At 37.5% G+C, this 20,691-nt stretch overlaps 1 protein-coding gene and 2 non-coding genes across 3 annotated transcripts in view; 1 reads left to right on the top strand and 2 right to left on the bottom strand.

Annotated features, from left to right (window-relative positions):
• Window positions 1-16,617, top strand: part of ATP13A1 (ATPase 13A1) — a 26,090-nt gene extending 9,473 nt beyond the window's left edge. The window contains exons 7-26 of the mRNA XM_072399663.1: window positions 1,024-1,130; window positions 1,737-1,866; window positions 2,113-2,168; window positions 2,720-2,846; window positions 2,965-3,102; window positions 3,938-4,058; window positions 4,196-4,353; window positions 4,982-5,157; window positions 5,774-5,884; window positions 6,554-6,679; window positions 7,614-7,725; window positions 8,453-8,652; window positions 9,343-9,439; window positions 10,052-10,227; window positions 10,437-10,551; window positions 11,815-12,011; window positions 12,915-13,057; window positions 13,666-13,777; window positions 14,517-14,660; window positions 15,762-16,617. Coding sequence (XP_072255764.1) covers window positions 1,024-1,130; window positions 1,737-1,866; window positions 2,113-2,168; window positions 2,720-2,846; window positions 2,965-3,102; window positions 3,938-4,058; window positions 4,196-4,353; window positions 4,982-5,157; window positions 5,774-5,884; window positions 6,554-6,679; window positions 7,614-7,725; window positions 8,453-8,652; window positions 9,343-9,439; window positions 10,052-10,227; window positions 10,437-10,551; window positions 11,815-12,011; window positions 12,915-13,057; window positions 13,666-13,777; window positions 14,517-14,660; window positions 15,762-15,872 — 2,657 coding nt within the window. The 3' untranslated portion in view covers window positions 15,873-16,617. The remainder of the gene's footprint in view (window positions 1-1,023; window positions 1,131-1,736; window positions 1,867-2,112; window positions 2,169-2,719; window positions 2,847-2,964; window positions 3,103-3,937; window positions 4,059-4,195; window positions 4,354-4,981; window positions 5,158-5,773; window positions 5,885-6,553; window positions 6,680-7,613; window positions 7,726-8,452; window positions 8,653-9,342; window positions 9,440-10,051; window positions 10,228-10,436; window positions 10,552-11,814; window positions 12,012-12,914; window positions 13,058-13,665; window positions 13,778-14,516; window positions 14,661-15,761) is intronic.
• Window positions 16,618-19,054: 2,437 nt separating this feature from the next.
• On the bottom strand, window positions 19,055-19,147 carry TRNAI-UAU (transfer RNA isoleucine (anticodon UAU)). Its single transcript is given in 2 exon segments — window positions 19,055-19,090; window positions 19,110-19,147. It is a non-coding gene; the product is annotated as a tRNA-Ile (tRNA).
• An 887-nt stretch (window positions 19,148-20,034) lies between these two features.
• Window positions 20,035-20,127, bottom strand: TRNAI-UAU (transfer RNA isoleucine (anticodon UAU)). The gene is given in 2 exon segments: window positions 20,035-20,070; window positions 20,090-20,127. It is a non-coding gene; the product is annotated as a tRNA-Ile (tRNA).
• Window positions 20,128-20,691: the final 564 nt, after the last annotated feature.

Consider the following 20,691-nt stretch of genomic DNA (forward strand, 5'->3'; position numbering starts at 1 on the left):
CCCCCCCAATGAATGGGAGCTCAAAGCCTCGCGGGATACCTATGTCACGCATCCCGGGAGGCTCTTGGGTGCCCCTTCTGTGAATGCCTGAGCATCTGGGGCATGCCCAGAAGGATCCTTTTAATACAAAGGGATTGCCAATCTCACGCATGCACAGTGAAATCAGGTGACGTAGAAGAAGAACCAGGAAGAAAAGGAGAAGATGGCGGTGCCCAGAGCACCAGCTCAGGGACGAATGCCGGGATGACGCTGGACCCGATACAAGACACCTCCAGATGGATTGGACTGTCCTGCAGGATTGAAGGTAAGTGTATTTTTATTTTTTAGGCACTTTTCAATTTAGTTCTTCTTTAATGTGGACTTACGTTAAATAAAAAATACTGCAATACATTCTGTATTTTTTCTCCAATAAAAGCTTCTTTGCTGCCCACTCACAAACTCAGTTTACAATTTCAGCATGCTTTGGTGACAAGATGGATTAATACCCACTTCTATGCCTAAGTTTTTGTCATCTTGGACCAGCCAGTCTGATGCTAATCCTGGGAGAAAATTAGACAAAGATGTTGGTGCTGACAAATGAGTATCGTGACCTTTAGTTCAAATTTTTCCCACTGCAATGTCCCATGCTGGGCATATTTTAATAAACATCCTCTCTTAAAAGCCACCATCATACACAATGTGTGCTGTTAGATCTTAATCCCAGCTGTTCGTGACAGCTCTGGCCTCAACTGAGGATCAGAAACCAAGCTTGGTAGTGTTTATCCGTATGGCCACAATAACCTAATATACATCTCCAGGATGGAAGCTTTATTCATAAACTAAGACTTCAGTCTGCACCTGGTTCTGCAATCTGAAGTTCATATGCCTAATACTGTAACATAGATGCAATTATTTACATTTGTTTGTGTATTTATCCTATTTAGCCTATAAAATAAGAAAAAAAATTCAGGGTTTGTATTAAAATTATGTACTTGTAAGTCATCCTCACTCAGGACCACATAATGTGTAATTTATTTATTTCAGGAAGGTCAGCCAATGAAAACTTAGTTCCTTGTGATGTTTTGCTACTCCGAGGGCGATGCATTGTCGATGAAGCTATGCTGACTGGGGAGTCTGTACCTCAAATGAAGGTGAGGATTTTATTAGCTTTTTTATGCAGAATGCTGAGACATATATATATTATTTTTTTTTTTTCCTTTTTAGAAATGTTCTTTGCCAGCATAGGTACCCCCCCCCCCCCCCCCCCCTTTTTTTTTTTTTTTTTTTTTTTTTTTAAAAATTTTTTTTGCCCGAAAGGGCCCCCCCCCCCCCCCCCATATGTTTTTTTCATAGTTTCACTTTAACTAAAAAAAAAATAGGTCCTGGGGAAAAAAGCCATTTCTTCAAAGTAGAGTCTGTTTGTTTGGTTTAATATAGATTGGTTTAGGACAAGAACTGCTGTCAAGTTTACATCGCTGTGTGAGGTTGGGGAGATTTCCCCATACTGTTTTATTGACACCAATGTGAAGTTAGGGTGATGAGTAACTGCGACTGAAAGCGAAACAGAATTGTTGGATTTCTCATCTTTTACCCCTATGATGACAAATTGTCCTAGCCACAGACGGTGATAACAACCTGACAAATTCTTATCCTTTCCTGCTTTATCTAAAACCTATTTGGCCAGAGTTACTGTTTATCAAAGTAGATTCCACCTTTGTTTGCGTGTCATAAAAATGCCAATGTATGGATTTCTGCAGGAGCCTATTGAAGATTTGAACCCGGACCATGTTCTTGATTTAGCCTCTGACTCCAGACTGCATGTCATTTTTGGTGGCACCAAGGTGGTGCAACACACTCCTCCTCAGAAGGCCACTACTGGCTTAAAGCGTAAGTATCTCTTATTACAGATACTAAAGAAACATACATATGTTTTAAGTGTGTTATAGCCAAAACCCCTCCTGGGGGTTGGTATTCCTGGAGGTGTTAGTAACATGGAACATGGTTTGGTATTGCTGGCAGATGGAAGATTTCTAAGTAATAAAATTTGAATTGTATCCAGTATTTAACTTGTAACTTACAAAAAGTTTATATACACAATGTTCAACTCACATTAATGTATTTTTTTCTTCTCAGCTGTTGACAATGGGTGTGTGGCCTATGTTTTAAGAACTGGATTTAACACTTCCCAGGTAAGCCACCCACCCTTCGGATGTACTGTGTAACAAGCTTAGCATTTTTAAAAGCAAACTATGTAATTGCTGGAAGAATTTTTTTTAACTTTTTAATAAAAAAATTAAAAAACTTCTTTCACCTTCCAAGATTGAACCAAATCTTCCATTTTAGTCTCCTATCCTCCCCCTTCTCAGACAAAACTGCCCACTTTTGTTAAGTTTCAGCACGAGACAGGGCTCAATCCAGGAATCTGTGGCCAGGCCTAAATGATGGACAGCTATTAAAATGCTGATGATCACACCCCCTGCAACATTTACTAATCCCACTTTAGTAGACACATCCTACACGAGTCATAGTTGTATGTCAAATAAAGGAAAAAATGTACAAAAATGTTTTCATTCCCCCTACATATGTGGGGGGGGGGGTTATAGAGCAGAGTGTGATTCTACTTCTTTTGCCTTATCACAGGATAAAAAACATCTCAAGTAAACATGGTTATTTTTGTTTACCCTTAACATTAGTTCTGTATTGTGGCTGTGATAATGATGCCTTCTTTTGTTTTTTGCAGGGTAAACTCCTTCGTACAATCCTGTTTGGAGTCAAACGTGTCACTGCCAACAACTTGGAAACTTTTATCTTTATTCTCTTCCTCCTGGTGTTTGCAATTGCTGCCGCTGCTTATGTCTGGATAGAAGGTAACACATGGATAATACCATAGAAAATAAAAGTATAATAAATGAACCTATGAATAATTAGTATTTTGTGTTGCGCATAAATCATCTCTTAATCATTATAATTGATATCTGCTTTCAGGTACCAAAGATCCCAGCAGAAATCGATATAAGCTATTTTTGGAATGCACTCTGATCCTGACCTCAGTTGTGCCTCCTGAGCTGCCTATTGAGCTGTCCCTTGCAGTGAACACTTCGCTGATTGCCCTGGCCAAACTCTGTGAGTACTTTGCTGTTTCTTCCCATTGGACGGTTAGTCAGCAAGCACCTCTATGTACCTGTACCGAGAGCACGACAGGAAACCAAAATTCCTGATTCTTTAATATGAAAGTACTACTTACACCCAGGAGGCAAAATCCTTGTTCATTTCCAATAAGAAACCATAGGTTGCTAGGTTAAGCTGTAAACCATTGGGCCCATCAATTAAATCTGATTATGCATTATCCAGGAAACCTAAATTTTAAGAACTCTTGGAATCCAAGAACCACATGCAAACATCTAAAGAAAGCCTATTGTAAAGTTACACTTTGGATTGGATTTATTAAAATTCTTCTTTGACCGTCATGGCTGAACAAAGGTGATCCAGCAAATCTTTAATGGATTTCTTAAATTGTTTTGCGATTAGGTTGCATCTTTGTTTCATTCCTTGACAATGTCTGAGCAGTAATAGTGGAAGGTAATGAAAGCTCGCTAACATTACAAAAAACATTTTTTAAATCCACCCCAGCTTTGGGTTTGAATCACCACAGTTCTTGTATAATGGTCTTTCTTCTCCAGTCTTGACAAACTTTAGGATTGACTTCTCTTTTCCCCACCACACAGCCAAGCTAGCTGTAGGAAAGAATTTACTATTATAAAATCTATTTGCATATTTGCAAATTGAAATGCATCTACTGCATTTGTCTTTTTAAAATTACAAAATACAAGTTTTCATTTGCGATATGTTCAATTTGAACTTAAGGATATACTGATGAAATAAAAGCATTGAAAAAAAAAAATTGTTTCTCTGAAATGGATGTTTGTTATCTAACTAATTTTGTTTTCTGACTATGCAGATGTATACTGTACTGAGCCTTTCAGAATCCCCTTTGCTGGGAAGGTGGACATTTGCTGCTTTGACAAGACTGGTACATTAACCAGTGATAGCCTGGTAGTACGTGGTGTGGCTGGCCTAAAGTAAGTTTTTGATTTTGTGCATTTTTTTTTCTTTCTTACATAAAATACAATTTTTGCATCCTATTTTTGATAAAGCTAGTATTTAATTGTAAATGGCTTATTTTATTTATTTATTTTTTGTGACTTTGTCCTTGTAGAGCCGGAAAAGATATAACTCCCGTTTCTGAAATTCCTATTGATACACATCGAGTGGTGGCCACATGTCACTCTCTTGTTCAAATGGAAGATGGGACATTGGTTGGGGATCCACTGGAGAAAGCTATGCTTACAGCTGTGGACTGGGCACTAACCAAAGGTAACCATGTATTGTTTTTGGTACTGCCGGGCTACCATTATCTGATAAGCACTAGGAATTTATATGTGAATGCAGCATTTCTTAATTTCTTATGGTATCAATTCAACATGCCTAGGTTATACATTTTAATCCTGGGGCTTCAGTCAATTTACAGGCCTGGTGAATATGATCTCATTACCCCTAAACTACTCCAACCTTGAAATGGTAATAAACAAGAATGTGTAAAACCATATAGTTTGTATGGTAAAAAGGATGATTCTTGGTTATCTTGATCTAAACCAGCTTGTTGTGGCTAAGCAATGAGACTGTCTTCCGTAGGTTCATAGAATTTTGTCTAGAGCATTGCATAATATTATAAGATAAATCTAATTTAATTTACATATTTTTTCCCTAAATTGTAAACATATTTTCTGAATTTAACAACCTTGTACATTTATTTTGCTGTTGGTGCCAAATTTAGAGAAGCTTTACCACCACTTTGTTCCTTTGCTTACAATAAAGTTTTTGTTTTTTTTAGGCAAGATTCAATCTTCAGCCGGCGCAACCCAACTGTAGTGTTTGGTGTTATTACCTATCTCATGTTTAGTATTGTTTTGATTACATTAATTGTCATACTGTTCTGCTTCAGATGAGAAAGTGTTCCCACGTGGCATTAAAACCCAAGGCCTGAAAATCCACCAGAGATTCCATTTTGCAAGTGCCCTGAAGCGGATGTCTGTATTGGCCTCCTACGAACGCCCTGGCTCCACTGATCTGTGCTGTGTGGCCACCGTGAAAGGGGCTCCAGAGACTCTACAGAAGATGGTATATATTTGCAAGGGTTTTGTCTAGCTTCTAATGCTGAAATGTTTATTTTATGTTTTTCACCAAACTATGAAGGCTTATGTTAGCGCCATTATGACTGTGATGTACTTGTAATTAAAGACTGATATTATTATGGAAGCTGTTCTGTTGCTTCTTTAGTCTTATGTGCAGTTTGTTTCCCTCACTATTATACTTCTTTACATAAATGATCACCAGAACTTACAAATTTGACTTTTCTTTGAGTGGTTAAAGCTGAACAGCAGGATAACCAAATATATAGTATTACTGTAATCTTGGTGTGCTTTGTGTAGGTACAAATTTTTGATCCAGGGTGAATATTTTCACAACTTTCTGCTTTTGAAAATACGTTTTTGTGCTCAAATTGTAGCTTAACCACAGTCAGGTTTTTGTTGCTATCTCTGGTCCCAATTTTTCTGGTCCCAAAGTTTTTCCCTATTGCTCTTTAACCAGACCGTAACCATTTAACCATGGCTATAAAATCCTGACTTTCTCTCCACACTTTTAAAAGTATTGTGTTTTCTTTTGTCTGTGCCCCTGCTAATTTTTTTTCTCCTTAGCTCTACAGATGTTAAATGATCATTTGTTTTGTTTTCAGTTCTCGCACTGTCCAGAGCACTACAACCAAGTGCACACAGAGATCTCTCGAGAAGGAGCCAGAGTTCTTGCCTTGGGCTATAAGGAGCTTGGCCATCTCTCCCATCAGCAGGTACATGTTTGAGCTGTGAATATTCTAGAATTGCCCCCACACTGTTCTTGATTGGGCCTATTTAATCGTATGCATATGTTTAGTCAAAGCTGTTTTTAAGTGTTTTTCTACTTTGTAGCTGGAACAGGCAGTGAAATATAGGTATGTGGGTTTGGAGGGCCATTAAACAAGGGTTTTCTTGTTCAGTCATAAGCTCCGTAATGCTCATTTATTTCAGCGCTACAACTTTAAACTCTTTTGGGGTAAACAGGTCATGGGCAAAAGCAAACTTGTAACTGGGTCACCTGTTGAAGTTAGTGGTTTAAAAAGGAACTTCAGTTGCAGCTAAATTTTTCTGAACTGTTTAGATTTAGGGTTTTGACAAGCCATGTGATGGAGCCCAAGGCTAATCATTTTAATAGATTTTGGGAATAGTGCATTCCTCTGGCAAGTTGGGTTTCTTAATAGATTATTTTCTCTTTTGTTCAGATGAACAATGTATTGGTTCCGATCAATAAATTGGAGGATTTGATGGTTCATATTTTGTCCTGTACACTTTAATGCAGGGGGAGGAGCCTTCTACCTAAAATAAGGATGCTTTATGTCAATATGACTTAGGGAATTTGCTGCTCTTTCAATGTATTACATTATTAAAAAAAACTTAACATTTTTTGAAATTTTCTTTTCTAGATACGTGAAATAAAGCGGGAGACACTGGAGTGTGATCTGAGGTTTGCAGGTTTTATTGTGGTCTCCTGTCCACTTAAAACTGATTCTAAAGCGGTTATCAAGGAGATCCAAAATGCTTCCCACCATGTAAGATATCTGTTTTTAGGTGTCTTGCATACATACATTGTGTAATTGGACTGGGACACTAAAAGAGCATGGTAGATTAGGCAAAAAATGTGCTCATATACATCCCTTTTTTTATATGGGAGGTCCATTTACACATGGGGCCCTCTACCCAAATCACCTATTATATGTAGTTTAAATACATACCTGTAAAGGGTTAACTTAGAATGTATGTATGATTTAGGCAGGGGTCCCAGTCAGTGGAAGCAGACCTTTGATGTTCGTGTAATAGGCATGTAAATAAAGAAACTTTTTGTAAGCAAATTACCGATGCTAGTTGTTACTCTTTCTGTTTTAGATACAGGGGAGGTTGTTACATCCACTATTTGTCATGCTGTCTATCTGCTGAAGGGGCAAAAAACTTCTCAGCATTTGCATTATTGGGACATAGTCTGTCTTCTGACAGATAACACTATGTATTTCCTTAGTTCTACATTGCAAACAACCGTGACCAGCTTTTTGAAGCTACCACCAACTCTTGTAGAGCAGAAGTTTGAACAAAGCCATGGCTGATGCCATATTACACCAATGTAATGAAGATAGATATTTCTTATAATACACACTATAGCCATGACTTTAAGGCATATTAGGCATTATTCAATCAGATTCTAACATGCAGGGTACAGAACTAGAAAGAGATAAAATGTTATGAGATTTAATTTGGGCTTTAAGAATTTGTGTGTGACCTATACCAAGTATTTAGCAGGTTAACACACATCTCCTGACTTGAAAATTGACTCAAAGATCAGTGTTGCAAACATAGAGCAAACCATTTCAGATGAAAGTCATAGATAACGTTCTTAATAATGTACTTTAGCAGTAGCTATGGCTCAAATAAACAGTCTTAATCATGTATATCTAGTTCGTTTTTAACTTCTCTGCTTTTCTGTGTTTCCAGGTGGTGATGATAACTGGTGACAATCCCCTCACTGCCTGTCACGTAGCTCAAGAACTAAGTTTTATTGAGAAACAGGACACTTTAATTCTTCAGCCTACACAGGACTCAAAAGGTTAGTGATATCTGCACTTTTTTTTGTGTGTGATGGATTTAAGTAAGAATTTAATTAAAATTTCTCTATGCCACATTGACCCTATTATGTAATTAGAAAATTGGACCAATAAAAATTAAGTTGCTATTTAGCTGAATTGAAACCTTTCAGTTTTCATTTGCAGAACACAGTCTCATAAGTCCAAAAATAGCCATTTTTTTGATATTAGGACTAATGACTAGCTCTAACTAGAACCAAGAAGTTTAAACTAGCTGACAGAAAATTGACTGCTGATTTACAACTTTATATTCATAACTGTATGTTGATGTACTTGGCTAGTAGTATTTAGTCACCTTTAAATCAAAGTCTTTTTCTCAGATACAAATTTTAGGGTGCGCAGCATTTAGAGCTACGCAGGTAACTAATCTATTTATTGGTTGAATGGTTGTGGTTTCAAGTAGATGGTCTTTCATTCCTCTTAAAACAGTTATCCTCTGTCCAACCTGTGCACGCCCCTGTCAATTCTTTATTAGGGTATAGGTACCCTTAACAAAGTTCTCTGCTCTGTGTTAGGTAGTGCTTTTGTTAAGTAGTTCATGTTTCCCTATTATGCAGTTCTCTGCGTACTTCACTACATGTGACTGCATATATCCGGTTTCTTCTGAAGTCCTTTGAACTCCTGGATAGTTTCTGGATTTGCTCTTGTAATATATATTTTTGTAATATATTTTTGCCCTTCTCTCTTCAGATGCCCACTGGATATGGCAGTCTATTGATGGCACCTTGTCCTTGCCAGCTTTTCCTGATTCTGTAAAGTCCTTTACTGATAAGTACTACCTATGCCTGACTGGAGAGGGTCTGTCTTACCTGCAGGCCACTCGAGGTGATCTGTTAAATGCAATTATTCCACACACCCAAGTATTTGCACGGGTCTCCCCAAAGCAGAAGGTATAAAAAATAAATGTATTTTTCTTAAATCACATCTCAATAGGTGAATTATGTCCATATTTTATGTTTATATTTTGTATTCACATTTCTTTCTCACTGAGGCTACAAACCCAATGTAACCGTGGTTTTTAATGTTAAAAGCTGTCTCCAGTCACTTGGTCAAGTTGGTCAAAAAGTTAACGTAAGCACTTACACCTCAGCGGATGTTGCACAAACAATTGATTGGATGGCTTTAAAGCAGCTTGGATCACTTCTAATAGATAGCTGGTGGGAGAAACTAGGACTTCCTGCCTGCTATTGCCACCAGGAGTTTGTTTACATGCCAGTAAAGGGGTTAAATCCTTCTCAAGCACCACACAGCCTTTATTTTCCTTGCACTTCTATTCAGATAGGAATATTAAATGAAAAAATACATGTTGCATATATATTTGAGAGGTTAGATCTGATTTTCCTGCCTGTCATGGGAAAACATTGGTACTTAGGTCATTGCTTTGAGGTGGGAACAGGAATAAGTCCAGAGCATAGGGTAATCAGTCATATTTTGTTTTTATAAATGGTCAAATTTTTAACGCCTAGGCAAACACTAGTAATACATCTAACTTTCTCTGTTATGTTTCTATGTAATATCTAAGCTACATTTTTTCCACATTCTGATTGGTTGTTGTTGTTTTTGTTTTGTTTTTTGTGAAGGAGTTTGTGATTACCAGTCTAAAGGAGCTGGGCTACATCACATTGATGTGTGGAGATGGGACCAATGATGTGGGTGCTCTAAAGCACGCAAATGTGGGTAAGTAAAGGCCTGTTTCAGCTTAGCTTGGAGATCTGTGTTTTTCTTTTTGTCTAAATGAAATTGTAATGCTCCATATATTTCGCAAGCTTTGTTGTCCTTAACAATTTGCTTCAGTTGCTGCCCATGTCATACAAAATAACTTTTAAACAGGAATTCCTAGCAAGTTGTTTTCTTTACCTTCTAAGAGATTTATATGTGTGTACCAGTTTGACCAGTATTGTATACAATTCTCCCCTGCACTGCACAGCCAGGTAAACCACAATGCAGCCTTCTGGTTTATCTTTACTGCTCTTAAGCCACTGCCATCCTATTTAGGCAGAAGTATTATTGTCCAATAAGAAGGCAGTGGGATGACAAAGGAATCTATATTGTTGAACCAGTAAATAAATTGTGTGTAAATCTAATGTTTGGCGGCATATATTAATGCCTTAAGTAAAAGTAAATATATGGATTAAAACAGTGTATTTGGCTTTTGCATGGACATCTGCTTAATATACCTCAAAACAGGTAGTTTCTTTGTTCTGTCCTTTGCCATTAGATTATAAGCTCTTGCTTGGTTTTTTAGTTTATTTTCTATGTGATGGTAAACATAACACTATATTATTCCAGGAGTGGCTCTGCTTGCCAATGCACCAGAGCGTTTGCCAGAGAAGAAGAAGAAACGGGAAGTGGTTAGTGATGGTAGGCCTCTGCCTCCACACTCCAGTAATTCTATCAAGCCCACATCCCGAGCGGCTAAAAACAGAATCATGTCACAACGTGAGGAACAACATGCTATACAACGAGTGAGTTCAGACCCTAAATAGGTTGCATTCATTTTATAGTCTGGTATACCTTGCAATTTTCCCTCCATACATGTTCTCTTTAAGGACTACAGAACATATACATACATTTCTTGGATCTGACAATAAAAAATGTAGAGCAAAATGCCTTTTCCAAAGACCCTGTCAGACGTAGTGATTTTTTTTTTTTTTAACTTTGTTTTTTTTTTCAGGAGAGAATCAGTCAAGTCCTAAAGGAGTTGGAGGAGGATCAGGTGCAAGTAGTCAAGCTGGGAGATGCAAGCATTGCTGCTCCTTTCACATCAAAGCTGTCCTCTATCCAGTGCAGTGAGTAACAGTAAACCTTCAGAACTTGCATAACTTGCAGTGATCCTTTACTGAGCTATGGAGAGAAAAACATTTTGCAAACCCTCACCAAGCAGTATATAGGGTTTGCAATGAGCCCTTTCTGGCCTTATATTAGCCTTAGGCAATACAAGGTACAGAAGTCTTTTCAGTTGGTTCTCTCCATACCCTGCTCTCCTCTTCCATTGAACCTGCTTTGTGTTAACAATAGAGATTAGAGGGCTGGAAGGTTACTTGGGTTAGGTATTAATAAGGTTGAGGAGTAAGCTAGGCTCCTTATTTTATTAAAGCTGCATTTGTGTCTTTTATGTCTGCTTGGATTTCTACTTTTTAAGCTCATTTACTGATTAGTAAAAAAAATGTAAATCCTTTACTGCCTTTAACCTGTCCATGGGTTTGTTTAAAAAAACAAGCAAGATTATTAGCAGTTCCATTTTAAAAATCCTACCTGCTACTGTTCCAGTATTCTTACTGATTTTCCTTTCTCCAGTTTATTCTGTTGAGTAAATGATGTATTTGCTTTAATATAATTTTGGTTTACTTTGTCAGTAATTTCATTCTAACCAATAGCATGGCAGGTGCCTAGCAGAATAATTCTGCATGACAATCTTTTAATACTTATATCATGTTTAAAGCTGAAAGCATGTACAATTTTGGTAATTTTGGATAAAGTATGGAAGAATTAGAACATTTGTTGGCTTCCCTTGGTTATGTTTCCCTATAGGAGAGATCTGCTCTCACCTGTCCTAGAGACACAAAGGAAAGTGAGATGGGTAAATGCCACTTTTGTCAAATGAGTTACCTCTGTCACAACCCCCAATTCCTTTTCCCACAACATTTTGTACAATGATGTTATACCCTCCCCAACTGTATATGTAATAAAAATACATAAATGCATTGTGGTTATGCATTCTAGTGCTACTCAGTTCTTTTCCTCTGGCTTCCTTATGTGTCTCTGGGGCAAAAAGTTAAGAAAATCCCTTCATTAGGCTCACACAGTAAAATAGGCTCTAAGTAATAAGACCTGTTTCAAACACTTGCAGAATCCAGAAAGATATTGAAAATGTGGGGTTTGCTAGGGTCTCCTAATGAAACCATGAATTTTAATCACTATGGGCAACAACCCATGAATTGAATTGTTCTGTAGGAAAGGACTGGCGAATAGGAAGAAGTACCTGGACCATCAGTAAATTTGATTTGATAATGACCATAAAAACAGTATTTTGTTTTTTCCTCTATATCTAGTCTGCCATGTAATCAAGCAAGGTCGCTGTACCCTGGTAACAACACTACAGATGTTTAAAATTCTGGCACTGAATGCTTTGATCTTGGCCTATGGACAAAGTGTCCTGTATTTGGAAGGTGTGAAGTTCAGCGACTTTCAAGCGACACTACAGGGGCTTCTTTTGGCTGGCTGCTTTCTCTTCATCTCCCGCTCCAAGGTGCGTCTCTTTGTGTTTTCTGTATTTTTAATTGGTAGCCAAACTTAAAAGCCTAGCAGAGATAAATGCTTCTACATAGCCAATTCCAACCTCCACCTTTTAAAATCCAGGTATTGCCAATTATTTTCCACATTCTTGAAATGTTAGTTGTTAGACCAATATGCTCTAGTTTTTAGGTCTCTCTGATCTGGAACAGTTGTTAGGTTCTGGCAAGACTGGGTTTTTAGCTGCATACTTGTCCTTCATAGATAATTCACTTTTTCTATAGAAGTCTGTGGATCAGGATCACTACTAGTATAATAATGAAGGAAATATTTTTACTTAGAAACAGTTACCTTTAAAGAAGTCTCATGGCTGTCAAAAAACTTGCCCAGCCTTCCTAAAGAATATCTTTGATTTGTTAAAAATATTGAAGATTATTGTTGTAAGAAAAAAAATACTGTGGATCTTTCTAAAATCCTGTGGGCTGATAACTCCTTGTGCTCTCTGCCTGTGGCAGTTTGTATCAGTTAGCTCTAAGAATGACAGAATCACACTTTTATTAACTGTAGAAGAGTGGAATGCTGTAGACCTATCTTTCTGTTATGATATCAGATAGTTGAGTTGACTTCAAGTTTGTTAGTGGCAGAATTGCCAGTTAAAAATAAAAAATAAAATATTTTTACACACTTTTTTGTCAATAAGACTAATGCTATTGCAGAAGATGCGCACATGGGAGGTGAGGGGATTGTTTGCTTTGGAGGTTTAGGGGGAAGGAATGAGGGAGGTAAGTTAAAAAAATATGTGAAAGACTGCTACAGAAGACAGAAAATTTGAGCTGTCAGAAGCTGTGATCAATGCTGGAATCAAAAAAGCCCACTCCTTTACTCTTTTAACTCGTGTTTCTTCCACTTTTTGTTTCAGCCTTTAAAGTATCTCTCCAGAGAACGTCCTCTGCCAAACATCTTCAATCTTTACACCATCCTTACTGTGATTTTACAGTTCCTCGTTCATTTCTGTAGCCTCATCTATTTATATAGGGGGGCAATGGAGAGAACAGAAGCCAGGTGAGATGCTGTAGCTGTATATGCTGATATCTCTTTGTGTCCGTATTGACCTTTTAGGGCTGATTTATTCCAGAGTGCATGTTGCAGTGCTTGTTGAGTTATGAATGGGCACTGAGCCGTGGTGTCAAAATGTTTGTTCCAGGTCTGTGACTGAAACAGCAACGCAACTTGTATTTGTAAGCATTTACGGGTAGCTGGTTTTGAGGTGGCTCCAATATTTAAAAGCAAAATCCTGCATCTTCCAAGATGAAATTTCCACACAGAACAATGTACAGAGCGAGGCATGGAAAAATCAGCTGCAGAGAGACCATAGGTGTTATTGATGACTAGGTTTTTGCACTTTTTTGGGAACAACTTCTCTATTTAGTATTTTAGGTCCCTTTTTAATATTTTATATGTTTGCTGTAACATATTTTCTGTTATTATTTGTAAACTATCCCTCTAGTTTTTATCAAGCTTAGTGTTAGAATGCGGTAACTGAACAGAACTGTACAGCTCTGTCTCCAAACCATCTACTGAAAAACATAATATAGATCTTTTGAATGGTCTCTTGAGTAAAACGCTGTTTTGATGTTGCTGGTAATGTGAACTGTATCTTCATTATCTAGGAAGGAGGAGTTTGTGGATTTGTATAAGGAGTTTGAGCCAAGTTTGGTGAACAGCACAGTGTATATCATGTCCATGGCTATGCAGATGGCCACATTTGCTATCAATTATAAGGTAAGTCAAGTGAAATACACTCTACAGATTGTATTAGAATATATAAGGGGTTTCTGCCTAAGTCCGTTGTGTGTTTTTGTTTCCCCTCATTATTGGTAAAATTGAGGCAACTGAACAGGAGGCATGTACCACTGTTTTAAATCTGAAACCCATTTAAATGTAACTTTGTATAGTCAGCAATTGTTACTATAGAGCAGAGGTCCACGGGCCAGAGCCGCGGACCATGTCTCCCGGAGACACCGCAGGTTCAGAGAGGTGGGCGTGTTGTGTCTTTGGATGTGGATGGGTTCTGGCATTACGACCTCACTCCGGGGGGAAGTTTCTTCCCCTCTGAGTGACACACAGCTCCCTGTGCATATGCGGTCCGGAGTCTGTGCATTTAGTGGTCTGCGATGTTCAAAAGGTTGAGAACCACTGCTAAAGAGAGTATTTGCAAATATTTATTTCCCCTGTCAATTCAACCTAGCGTTTACTATTGTGATTGCTATGCATGTTTGAATATTGGCCACAAGGTGACAGTATGAGTCATAGTTTTGATATAAACTGTAAAAACTTAAAAGCCCATTATTATCGTATTATTTTAGGCTTAAAATTATTAGTTGAAGGATACATGTGATGTTTTATGTCTACATTTTTGTTAAACTTTTAGGTATTGGGTAACAAATCCTATTGGAGTGCTTTCATTGTCCCTAATACATTTCTTAGATTTAGGGTTATAACTGTAATTATGTTTTTCTAGGGCCATCCGTTTATGGAGAGCTTACGAGAAAACAAACCACTGCTGTGGAGTATAGTATTATCTGGAATGGCCATCTTGGGTCTTTTGTCTGGAACATCTCCAGAATTTAATGAGCAGTTCGGCCTGGTAGACATTCCGGTTGAGGTAACTATCAAACAGAAATTAACTTCTCCAACATAACATAGTGTCCATATATAATGTGATATAGGCTTCATGTGCCTTTCTTTTTGTTTTTTTCCTACCTTTCTATTTACAAAGATTATCTGGATGTCAAAATACTTTAAATTTTCACACCTCTATTTCAGAAAAAGGTTGAATTCTAGCCAACCCAGTCTAGGGTTTAGAATCTTGTACATACATCATGTTTATGGACGCCTTCCCCTAGAAACATATAGAAACTGGTGTCACACTCATGGGCCTCTGGTCATAGACACCCTGCCCAAAAGAAACAAAAGTGTTAGGCTGAACTTTTTTTTGTTAGTTTGGCAACTTTTCTGGCCTTCTTTGCCTGAATATTAAGGTCAACACAGGCTAAAACTTTTCTTTTTTGGGGTGATAAGGGAAGTATCTCCACTCCTGTAATATTTTATTGCCATCTGCATTACAGGACATACAAAAAAATCTTTAGTAAAATGGAAAGGATGTAAACTTCTGGCAATCATTTTTTTTTATTTTTTTTTGCCATCTGCACCTTCCAGCCACACCCCACATTTCTAGTACTGGCACAGGCAACAGGAGTATCTATTGTAATAAGGTGTGGGAGGAACAATCTGGACAAAAAAATAAAATTTTCTCAACACTGTTGAGTGATGCAAATGGACTTCTGCAGCATACTATGACTGCTAGTCAACCAGCATTAGGGGATTAAACTAACCTACATCCGATAGTCAATAAAAACGATCGGAGATTCAAATGCTTACAATTTGAGTGTATGCTACAGGGCTGTCATAACTGTCCATCTTTTACTGCTTGGTGAGCCGTTGATCTGGAACAAAATCTAATTTTTAGTACATTGCTTGTGCATATAGTTGTTCAGGTAATGGCTTGCCAAATAGTGGTTAGGATTCATAATGGTGGCCTTGGAGTGTACAGTTTTACCATAAAATGGTTTGTGGCAGATTCAAAGCCTAATGACCAGTTTTATTTATTTTATTTTGCCCTTGAAATTTTTTTATTGTACTTGCACTACATCCAGCTTATTCCTTTTATTTAAAGGGTTTGTCCTTTTTATCTTTTCTTTTGCAGTTTAAGATGGTGATTGCCAAAGTTCTATTCTTTGATTTCTGCTTGGCCTGGGTGGTAGACCGGATCCTCCAGTACTTCCTAGGGAGCTGTAAACTCAAAGTGCCTTCTTGAAATTAAAGACTACAATATCAAACCACCCAATGGTCAGCATACAGTCTTTCCCAAAGGCACCTTGGTTCTCAGAAAATGGATCACAGAAAATGGGGTGGATATGAAGAACAATCCACTGAGCACTTGAAAACTTGAAACTAAATATTTGGGAAGCAACAAACTGATCCCATTGTTTTTCTACTAGAATTCGCTTTTGGAAAGCGCAATTTGTTAAATAAACAGCATTAAGGAGTTTTAAATCATTTTCTTTTTTGGATCCCAAGTCAATTATAATTTGTTACCTACAGCATTTTGATGCTGAGCTTTTATATCACACAGAGCTCATTACATCCCTTTGTTGTGTTTTGATGGTGGTGTAGACTGATACGAGAAATGCATGGTGCCAATTCTACATACACGGTGTCAAAGCAGTAGGTGATCCTCAGTCTCGAAAAGAAATGTTTTATAGGGCATTTTTTAATATAAAACATGGTATTTAATTTTTGTGGTTTTTTAAACCTGTGAGAAATAAGTGTTCCTTGGTGTCTGGTACCCAAGGTCTACTTTAGGCAATGTGTTAAACACTCACACACATACTGTTTTCTAGAAAGCTCCTGGAAGGATGAAACTAAGGGAGGGATACATTGATTGTGTTAAGTGATCACAGATCAGTTGCCTGTAGAAGTTACATATACAGTAACAAGTACAGTTGTACAATGTGTGCTTAACATTGGCCAGTGACCATAAATCATGTTTACAATCAGCATTTAAGTTGTGTGGTTTTGTTGCATTTTTTAGTCCTTATGTTTCATTAAACATTTTTCTGACAAAATCCCTCAAAAGAAAAAAAAATTGATTTTCTTCCAACACTTTGAATGGACTGGTAATGCGCAAATGTGGACTAATAAAAAAGACAATCTGCTTTTTTTTCTAAAGTAGCTCACCATAGTGAGAAGTAATACATTGTGGAGCACTACCGCACATGTCCGTCAAAGATGCATGCCATTTAGTGTGTTGGAAAGGCTTTAAAAATTATTATATCAAATCACAGGGATATTTTTGCTCTTCAGGAAACTCTGTTGCCAATATCAAGTAAAATGATTGTGTAATGCAAAATGGTTAAATTCTAACTCGTGCCCACATACTAGTTTTGGTATAGAACGTAAACTATCTACAGTTAAAAAACACAAAACACAGTTATCCTATATGGTTAGTTGCAGTATGTTTTACATTTCATAAATGTTTTATTCACTTGCCGTATGAAATTGCTAGATAACATCACTAGAGTAAAGTTTCCAGAACAGCACTTTGAGGAATGCTTTAGAGCAGTGTTTCTTAACCATGGTTCCAGCAGAAGTTGCTAGGGGTTCCTTGAGCAATAAGCAGTCTGTGTCTCCCAGGTCTGTTTGTGACCCCCAATAATCCTATTTGGCTATCTGTAAGCATAGCATTCTTCCTGCTGACCACCACACTAATGTATAGTGAGCTGTAGATCATTTAGTAAGTAAGTAATTAAAGCAGGGGTTTAATGAGGATTTAAAGTTGTTTCATGGGGTACCCCATGTTAAAAAGGTCAAGAAACCCTGCTTTAGAGTTTCACTGGTATAATATCTGAGTCTGCTGGGGCTTCTGACATCACATCCAAGAGGACGACCCAGTAGCTGTCTTTTGGCTTTTTACAGTTTACATACTACATAAAGGAGTATTTTACAGGTAAATAACATGCACATTAATGTGGAGACCAGTTTAGAGGTCACTCATATAAAATGATTTATTTATTGTGTCAAGAGCCACTTTATACTGCAAGTTAACTCAACTCATGGTAATTTGAACCTTATGTACTGTATATCTGTAGTGCACTGCAATGCACAAGTCTTGTGTGCTGCACTGAAAAAAAGTGTCCAAAACCCTTTATGTATGTGAGCAATAGTCCACCCACACTAGGAGTGTATTTGAATTGTAGGGAGAGTGGCTGTTCTCATTGATTCTGGGGTAGTGTTTATGCCTAGCATTAGTTATGGCAAAAAGTAACCTCGGTGTGGGAAGCCCCTGATAACCTGATAACCTTTTCTAATAATTCCCACCTCCTTATATATCAGTCATTTAAAAGTAATCCATAGGATTGCTGGGTCCTCTAAAGGTAGTCACTTGGTATGTCTGCACCGCTGTCCCATTCTTAGCGGGGTGAGATGCCTGTTCCATGTCCAGGTGTGACCCAAATTTTCTGCAAACTTACTTCCCCTTCTATATCCTGTCCCTGCATCAATATTTTTTACTACATCGCCTTTAAAGTCCTTTTCCTACATACCGTGACACATATTTTAGAGTCAAGGCAGCACAATTGATTTGCAGAAAAACATTGAATTGACATTGAGTTGTGTTGCAATATTTCTAAGTATTTGTTGCATTGGTAAAAGGGGCAAAGAAGCGAAATGTTCATGTACTGGAAAACTTTCATCAAAGTTTTAGGAACTGGCATACTCTTACATACAAATCTCACTTCTGGCTATCTTCAGATTCAAGTATTTATGACACTGGCTTGAAAACGTATACAGTAAGTGGGTTCACAATTTCCTGATATACTTGCTTGTTTTGGATCAGCAATTCTAATCTCCCTGCTTTTAATACACTACAAATGTAGGCTTCTGAAATGCACTGGCAAAACTTTCATTTGAAAGCAATTAGGCAGTCTCTATGGAATGCTTCAGCTTTGAGGCATGCTCTTTTGGAATTCATATGCAGCATTGGGCACATAGAGAATGCATCTAGCACATTGTTATTGTGCTAAAGCCTTTGGTGGCCTAACTCACTCACGCTATTGAATGAATTGAATCAGCAAGACCATGCAGTTAACTTTATTATTGGAGGTCAACAGTGAGCATCTTCCCATTGGATTCTGTTAGTCATTCACTTCATTGTCAGAACTGTAATTCTAGAGCCAGTGAATTGTTGACATTGTACAGGGTTAATGACCTGATGCTTGGTTTATCTTACCTAAGCCCCGCTTCTTTGTCAGAAAGGAAGGTGGTCACATGATTTCCATGCGCCTAATACAGAATATGTTAAACTGAAACTAAAATAATTTAAAAAGGTCATTTAATGCCTTGGAAAATGAAAATTCATGAGGTTATTTTACGGATTATTGCCATTATATACAGCATATGTGCAGTAAAATCACCTGCGAGCAGTATATGTAAAATATGTGCTCCAGGTGAGGCTCGAACTCACAACCTCGGCATTGCTCACCAGTTACTGTCTTATAAGTACCGCGCGCTAACCGATTGCGCCACTGGAGCAGTTGTCAATTGTAGTCTAAATGTACGTACTCTATTGTCATGTAAAAAAAATGTGTAACCTGGGAAGTGCTATATATTAGGCAGCCCATTCCCTTGAATGTGCTAACCAATTGATCCAGTAGATCACTTACATTTTCTTGGCTTACCGCTAAAAATGTGCAACAGCATATTCTGTAATTGGGTGAGTTTCTGCTTTGAATATATACCATTTAAAGTCAACACATGTTAAGGTGTGGAGGTTATATATTCATGTAATCTTGAGTTCACTATATTCCTATCCAGTGATACAGTTCCTGCACGCTTCCTCATGGACATCAAAATCTTCATCTGCTCTTTTTCTAGGTTTGATATCTTTGGTCATCTTGCTTGGCCAGCCAACAGTAACATGACTCCCATACATCTTTCTAAAGCTGGCCATACTCTAGTAAATTGTATATGACCAGGTAACAGATTGATATTTCTCTAATATTGCTTATCTAGGTTACCCCCATTCACCAATGGATAATGTTTGATATGTCAGCCAAATCTCTATTGAGTGTACCCAAGACTGTCAACCAGTGTCTGGTCAGCGTAGGGCTTCTGCACACAAAGCGTACCTTTAAAAACTTTTTGTTAGGATGTAGGTTTAATTTTATAGGAACATAGTATGTGACTCACAAGAAAAAAGGTTCGACAACTGCTTACTTCTGACCTTCACTAGTATCCTTTTTGTAAACTAAAATTACTAAGTATTCCTGCAAAGTACTTTTGTTATACAAAACATCCAACTTTTGCATTTATAATGGAGTATTTATGAATCTAGCCTGTGTTAGTTAAAGGTCATCCCAGGTATGATGGTTACAAGATAATGATCTGTGAACAGAAGATGTATTGTCATTTAAAACATGTGCTCCAGGTGAGGCTCGAACTCACAACCTCGGCATTGCTCACCAGTTACTGTCTTATAAGTACCGCGCGCTAACCGATTGCGCCACTGGAGCAGTTATTTGTTTTGATTTGTATGCACAAATTCCAATAGTATTGAGAAACTATTGCATCTGTAAGGTACCATGTTTTAGGTAGCCTATTCACTTGAATGCGTTTTACCAGCTATAAAGCACAACAAAACAAATTTAGAGCCCGTTCTGACAGCATGCCGCAATTCAGCATAGCATTGTGCTGCACACTGTAAATTAAATTGATAATAAAAAGCACTATATTATAAACCTACACTATATTGATTGATGGTAGCATATGCACATTAGGGTAAAAATTCCACTAATAAAAGATACAATACATGCTTACTGGCCTAAGGGCCTGGGGGGAGTGGACTAAAGTTAGTTGTGCATCTTCTTACAGTGAAACTTTGTTTTTAAATTACCATGTTGCAACATTTCTTGCTGCTAATTGCTACCTACATATTTAACTTTATGCTTCAAAAAATATAAAAATAGGCGTATTAAATCAATCAGTGTTTATAACATTAGTGTACTAGAGTTATATACAGAATTTTTACCATTTTGTTTTCCTTTGTTTTAATATTAGATGCAGGGAGAGAAATGTAT

This window comes from Pyxicephalus adspersus, chromosome 2 (genome assembly GCF_032062135.1).
Source record: "Pyxicephalus adspersus chromosome 2, UCB_Pads_2.0, whole genome shotgun sequence".
Lineage (NCBI taxonomy): Eukaryota > Metazoa > Chordata > Amphibia > Anura > Pyxicephalidae > Pyxicephalus > Pyxicephalus adspersus.